General features: G+C 39.5%; 1 protein-coding gene across 1 annotated transcript in view; it reads right to left on the bottom strand.

The window, feature by feature from the left end:
- Window positions 1–3,309: 3,309 nt before the first annotated feature.
- LOC111217183 (ras-related protein Rab-32-like) overlaps window positions 3,310–7,651 on the bottom strand; it is an 18,768-nt gene continuing 14,426 nt past the window's right edge. The window contains exons 2-4 of the mRNA XM_022738945.1: window positions 6,731–6,861; window positions 5,039–5,176; window positions 3,310–3,472 (exon numbers count right to left, since the gene is read on the bottom strand). Coding sequence (XP_022594666.1) covers window positions 3,311–3,472; window positions 5,039–5,176; window positions 6,731–6,861 — 431 coding nt within the window. The 3' untranslated portion in view covers window position 3,310. The remainder of the gene's footprint in view (window positions 3,473–5,038; window positions 5,177–6,730; window positions 6,862–7,651) is intronic.

A 7,651-nucleotide genomic window follows, 5' to 3' on the forward strand; every position in this document is an offset into this window, starting at 1 on the left:
CAGTTTGATTAATTTAGTTCCACCAACTTTCCCAGTATAAGTCTAAATGTTCTCCCTAAACACACAAAAATACTCACATAACTAAAGCTAGTCCCTGCAGGGACTTTGGCTACAGCTCTGTTACTCAGTAGTGTATTAATATTGATTTCACTGCTCTTTATTTGGCATATTTTTGGGACATATGTCCAATATCCCTCAGAGGTAAGTTGCTTTTTTAAGTATATGTAACAGCAGGAGATATTGCTGTCAAGGACCGATTATTTTATAGTATTGATGATCGATCTGCTGATTATTTTTTCTATTACTTGTTTGGTCAGTTAAAAAAAACAAAAAAACACTGAAAAATGTCTATCACCATTTCCTAAAGCCCAGGGTGACATTTCCAGAAGTTTTATTTTGTCAGAGCAAGGGAGGATTATAAAAATGAGCGCAGATCGATTGATGAATTGTCTCAGCCCTCTTGCTCGCCTTGTGAATCACATGATTTCAGTATTTTTTCGGGTGACACGTGTTGATTTGAGCTGAGTGGATGTGACATGTCTTTTGATCCATGCAGAGAAGCTGAGTGGAAGCTGCTGAAGATATATGGTGCAGTGTACATGGCATCACAGATTATTTTTTTTATTTATTTTTTTATTGCATGTAGTCTGGTCCACAGAGAACGCAGTTACAAATGTGTTGCATTACAAGGCCAGGCTATTACACATCAAAGGCAGTGTAGTAAAATATAAAGCAGATGCCTAATTTGAAAACATGGAATATCAAACAACACTCGAGGCAGACTCAACAAAGGCTGTTCTGTCCTTGCTGTGCAGAAAAGAGTAGCGTATATCATGTTTTTGACTGGAAAGACATTGATTTTAGGGTTTTTAGAACATCTCGTACCAACAATAGAGCCAACAGTTTGACAGCGAGTCAAGTTATTCATATCTAGAGTAAAATATTCACCTTTTCAGGATGTTTATGTTAATTTTGGAATAAAAATGGGCATCACGGAGAGAAACCATACATACATGCATAATGCTACATCGTGGAAAAAGACAGAGTAGTGCTAGAAGAACCACAGACTTCATAAAGCGGTTTACACTTCACCACTGCTATTCCTAATTAAAGAAATTTTCAATTCACTTATAGCCTTTAGGTTTTATCAACTAATTAAACAGTCCATTTAATGGACATATCTGCTAAATTGCCTCCCCTCCATTATCTCTAAAACATTTATGTTTATTTCTGCCCTCAGAGGATTCTTGTGTGTTTTTCTCTGTAGCATGCAAGAACAGATTTTCCAGTCCGTCAGTTGTTGATCCAGTGTGAAAGAAAATGTCTTTATATATGAAAAGTCCAGTTATCAATACATAGAATGCATCCTTCAGATGCTGAGCATTAATGTTACACAAAAGGATTCCTCTTACATCACATTTGCAATGAAGTAAGGCTGTACTGTTCAGCAGATGGATAGTAGGCTATGACCTCTGTAATGACAGATAGGAGACTAGTAAACTGTCGGACACAAGTCAACACAAACTCAACAAGTCACTAGACAACATACATTTGTTCATTTCATGCCCAGCTTAGACTAAGTAGAACCAGTTAAACCTTGTCTCCCAGAAGAGCAAAAAAACCACGCGATATTAATCACAATTTGACAAACTCACCATGACGACTGTCTCTGAAGATTGAGGGGAGACAATCTGCAGACTGGGACAAAGACTCAGAGAAGGGGGGCACATTTGTAAAATTAGTAAAAATGTGCCAAGACTCATATTTCAAGCCTTGATTCTTTTGTCTCTTTGGGGACATTTTGTCTCTTTGTAGTCATTTTGTGTGTCTTTGCAGTTGTTTTGCGTCTCTTCATGGTGGTTTTATGTCTCTTAGTTGTCATTTGTTAACATTTCTTCTTGGAAAGTCTATCAGTCACTTTATAAAAGCATGTTTTCACTTTGGTTAGTGTTACTGAGTGTAGATTTTATTTTTTTTAAATCAATTTTATCCATTTTAAATTAATTCCATAACATAATACACTGTGCTACAAGTGAAGGTGTCTAAATCATTTCTGAAGCCTCTGTTTGTCAAAGAAAAGGATCCTGTGGTCCACTTTCCAGCTTTTTTTTCCTGAGATTTCAGCTGCATATTGTGGTCTTCTCACCAGGTGGTTTGCTCAGTAGTTTTCATGTGACCATGATAACCAATTGTTATGCTGTATATCTGTGTACTTTTTTTTGTCAAACTGTTTCAAAGGTCAAGAATGAGCAGACAAATCTGGTCAAATTGCAATGTAATCCTTCATTTTGAACCGGTAAACTGATTCTGCAGAGGTAATTTGTGAAATCTGTGACAGGTCACACTCAAATGTGGGGACTGTGTGGACAGAGACACTGTTTCAGTTTTGATGAAACTAATAGAAAATGGCTCTCAGGCCTTTGACAGCTTGTGGTACAGTCAGTTCCCTCACACTCAGCTAAACTCAAATGCAATTGAAGATGTTTTTAATGTAGGCGCACTTACATTAGCTCCACAATATGCAGATTCAAGAGACATCTTCAGAACTGCAGTTTCATCTGCGTTCAGATTTTTTAAAGATTTCATTTCTCTCCCTCACATCCTTTGACTTAATAGAGATGGCATGAAAGTGGGCTGAAGAAAAGTGCAAAGAATGTGAGAAGGCTTAATGTTTTTTATGTCTGTGTCCACACTGCAGAGAAAAATGCCAAAATTTGGATTTTTTCCACGTTATGTAAGAGTGAGAAAACCCATACCACTGGGAGCTGGTAGTTCAGCCAAATGTCAAGGTCACAGTGTCAGATATGTTCAAAGCAAGCAAAGAGAATCATGCAGAAACTGTACATATTAAATACTGTGAGTACCATTTTTTCTTGTGCAATTGTAACAACAAGATATTTTTAATACTTTTTCCAGAAAAAATAAGTCTGTACAAAGTCCATGGCAGAAAAGAAACAACGACTGAACCTGTGTTATTAGTTTTTATCTACAACTATAAAACTAAGAAGTTGCCACACATCTGACACATATCACATTTAATGCATATCTTCCAAGAATTTAAGGAATTTCAGACTTTTCTTTTACCATAAATTACAAACAAAACATACAAATTTTTAAGAATCTGCAAGAATCATGTCTGAAACGTCATTAAAACTCTATTTTGTGTGCCAGGTATCATATTGGCCTGCAGTGTGAACACAGCACATGCGCACCTTCTTTTTAACAATCAGTCCCTGAGCCAAACTTATCTCTGTGGCCGAGGCCTCACAGGTGTTAACTCCTTGGTTGTCTGCGACTGGTCTGTAAAGAGTCACCATTTCACACATGACGAGCAGTTGAGATGATCCTTTGCGGTGTTAGAGTATCCAGACAGGACGAGGGAGCCGGGGTCTCGTTCTACCACCGGGCTCTCCTCATTGTTCAGGATGTGCTCTACCAAGCAGCGTGCTGCCTCCTCGATGTTTGTGTTCTCCTGTGAGGGGGAAAAAAAACCACACACTCGTAAAGAGATCACACACTTTTTAGCCGCACTAATGGCACTGCTCTGAGAAAGGCGATGTTGGTCGGTCCGTCCACCACTGTGGTCCAGACTGGAGTCTATTAACAGCCATTGAATGCTTTGCCACATTCACATCGCTCAGAGGTCGAATCCTATTGACTTTGGTGAGCCCCTGACTTTTCATGTAGCGCCACCATGAGGTTGACAGAGTGAAATATCTTGACATCTATTAGTTGGGTTGCCGTGAAAGTAGGGATTTTCTTCAAATTTGGCACAAACATTCACTAGGACAAGGATGAGACTGATTAGACTTTGGTGGTCAAAGGTCAAAGGTCAAGGTCACTGTAACCTCACAAAACACGTTTTTCGCCACACCTCACAAATTAATTGGCTAATTATGAAACAATTTAACACAAATGTCAAAGAGGATGAAATGATGAGGGTCAAAGGTCAACTTCACAGTGACACCATGATGTTCTGCAAAAACACAGCAGTAATTCTAGTTTTACTTTTGTAATAAAACCATTAAAATGGCTGAGAGATAAAAATAAATACCGTTATTTATCTATCCTGTTAAAACACTGTAACAGCAGCACAACAGTCAGGCTGTTAGACCAAATGTCTGAGTTTCAGCAGTGTGATTTATTGCTTAAGAATTCTACTTTTCTTTAATAAGAGGTGCTGTGTGTTATTTGCTCTTTCAAAGGTCTCCCTTTAATACCATGACAGCAGCGAGCGAATGCTCTATGCTTGTATCTTCCCTCTCTTAACCTTTCGCTTTGCTTTGATGATGCTATGACAGCCAGGTAGACAGGAATGTGCTGTTTGCTGTGTCCTAATGTCAGTTTTCTCCCTCAGAAGCTACAAATGTTCACAGAGTGTCTCCTGTCTGTCATAATCACCGTCAGAATGGAAAATATAGAGTATGAAAAACACTTCTTTGTCTTTTCATTCTGGCTTTACACACCGAACTAAGGAGAAGCCTCGATGTCACACACTGTTTTAAACTCTCTGTAATTCTTTGTGTGCTGAGCTGTGTGACCTGTCTGCTGAGCTTCTGCATTCACCAGCTACACTACCATCTCCGACTTGCACTCTGGTGTGTAACTCATTAGACAGGCTCTGAATGAGAGGAAAAAGCAGAGGGCTAATTCACACTAGGCTGCAGACATTCCCCTGTTTGTTTCATTAAATAATGCTCTCTAACTTTAAGTATCTGCACTACAGAGTGGGCTTCTGCTCTAATAGCTTTGCTATTGTTTTAGAGTAGCAAATATGTAGTTCATCTGAATGTGTAAATTGTGTACAGGACAGATGACCAAGAACTATTTAATTTAGCTCTAAATTAATCTTTAGTCTTTTAGTCTTTAGTCTTTTGGTAAATCAACCAAGGCCTACAACCTTTTATCACTGGCCTACATTTGCATAGAAATCTCTTGTATATCAACTGATCAGTGGAAAATATATCTATGGCATCGATCTAACTCTGCAGCAGTAATTAAAAATAAAGTCACACATCCTGCGTCTCCCCTCCCGTACCTTTGCAGAGGTCTCGAACCAGCCAACAAAGCCGTTCTCCCTGCAGAAGGAGTCGAGTTTTGGCTGCTGAGAACCCAGCTGGTCTGACTTGTTGGCCAAGAGTACAGCTGGAACTGGCCTGCCATGGTTCAGAGTCACCTTTGGAAAGAAGAAAAACAGATTACATGACGGTTGTACAAACGGTACCATCATATAGCTTACTATATAACATTTTGATGTAAAATATACCCTTATTTACCATCTTATCTATCTCTAAGTAAAGTATGTATTCAATAGTCCTCTAACATAAACATGTCAGTTTGCTCAAAAAGAACTAGTGTGCTCATGTGACATTCAGAAGGTGTTATGAAAAACCATCATGACAGTTTGATTCATGGACTCGGATGTGCACATAAAAAGTGACTGAACTAAGTGTGTCGAATCCTCAGTCTCAGAGAGTTAAACCTTCAATAACTTGGAGCCGGCAGAACACAACATAGACATAACATTTGCTTTAGCTGCAGCAAACAACAACATTATGAGAGCGGAGAGAACAAAACAAAACAGTAAAGTTACAGAGAGCTAAACAGTGAGCTGAAACTTCATCACTATGAATGACAACTTTCGCATAGTCACTTTTTTGTTCATATGTTTGTTTGTTTATTACATTTGATACATTGTTATAAAAATATCAAGCCACTTTATGCTGTCAGTTTATATGTGGATGGTTGAATAGTGTCTGAGCCGAACTGACAGTTTTTTCTTTGTAAGTTTTCAAAACCTTTAATCCGACCATCATGCTCTTTTCACGCAGCAGCCGGTCAGGTGTGCTGAGCTGAGAAGGTATTTGAACGATTATCATTTCTCATCTCTCTTTACACCTTTACAGAAATTCCCCCTCAAGTCCAGTGTCAAAAAGGTGTGAGGGGAGGCAATGTGATTAAAGCACACTGACATCTAGAGCACTTCTGATACCTCTTATACCCTTTTAGTAGCATGGCAGATTTAATTAAGACCTGTACTTTTATAGGGTCCTGGCCTTTGGAGCTGTCACACAATTGTGCCTCTAAGAACTGTTCTGAGCATGTTCTCATTTTTAATATGTCCCCACAGTTTCACAAATAATGTACTCTGAATATTTGCCTGACATTTTACAAATAAAGCTTGTGAAACTCAGGAGCTGGTTTCTCTTTCCAGAAACAGTGCCATTGTTACTCTTGACAATCAAACCACCTCAGCAATGACCAACCCCCCCAAACTCCCCAGCTCCCCCTCCTTACAAATCCCATGTAACCCCTCGTTATTCTTATTAAATATTTACACCCACTAACTGCAGGTGCAACTGTTAATATAGCTAATCTGAACCAATTGACAAAGCTAACGTTAGCTTGCTAATATCTGCACTGTTCAGGGTGAAGGGTAAAGGAGGTAATAGAGAGCACGGTCGACATATCTGACATAAAACTTGATCAATTCTGTTTAATAATGACGTCAACAACATAACTCAAATACAAAACATTATGCCGACCACATTTAACAAAATGAGTAAATTAAACCGTTGGCCCATGTGCAGGTATAATATGATTTTTAGACGATTACAAAAAGGGCCAGAAAGACAGGAGAGAGAGAGAGAAAGCCTCAGTTTAAGCATCTCTATCAGTTGTAGACCACAGGTGGGTCGACTTTGTGGAGCTCACGGAGCCGTCGTCTGACCTTGGAGTCCAGGTCATCCTTCCACTTCAGCACGGCATCGAACGTGGAGGCCCTTGTTACATCAAACACCACCAGTGCTCCCACCGCCTCCCGGTAATAGACACGAGTCATGTTCCCATACCGCTCCTGTCCTGAGACGGATGGACAACCATCAGACACACACATATTCATGTAAAGACAACTTTCAAGTCCATATAATTAAATTAACTCACGGCATGGTTTATCAGTGGCAGATATACTGTAGGAGTGTGAGTTTGTGTGTTCGTGTGTGTTTATTCTACAGAAGCCGCCATCATGTGACTGATATTATGAGCATGGGATCACTTGAGTCACAGCCAGGCACAAGATCTACATTCCTCAACCAGGCATCAAATGACAGGGAGGGACCCAGGCATCCAGTGGACAGACACACACCAAGTTCACATCACTCACTCAAAAAATCCCCATCTTACCAAGTTAAGTTTATGTTTGTAAGTCCTAAAAGTAAAAGAGTCATTTTATCCTGTCTTATTTCAACATACTGACCCTCTTAATGGAGTTAACTGTACTGGAAACCAGTTAATATTATCTTCCTGTACTGGTTTATCACATACACACTTCCTTTCCTAAAAATGCTCTTAAACTCCTTTATGAAGCTTATTTCCAGAGGTAGCTCAACTAACAGGTTTTCACAACTGCTGGAAGTGAAACAAAAGGTTTTTGTTTCCAGAGATCCAAGAAAACACACACACACACACACACACACACACACAGAAACAACACACACACCACACACAACACACACACACACACCACAACCCACACATCCCCACCACACACACACACAAACACATTTGTAACTAGGATAAACCTGTAAAGTTCTGAGCACCTGCTATGTGTCCCACGCGTCAGCCGGATGCTCCTTTATGGCTAGATACATGT

The sequence above is a fragment of the Seriola dumerili genome, unplaced genomic scaffold (assembly GCF_002260705.1).
Source record: "Seriola dumerili isolate Sdu_G_001 unplaced genomic scaffold, Sdu_1.0 BDQW01000040.1, whole genome shotgun sequence".
In the NCBI taxonomy this organism is placed as follows: Eukaryota; Metazoa; Chordata; class Actinopteri; order Carangiformes; family Carangidae; genus Seriola; species Seriola dumerili.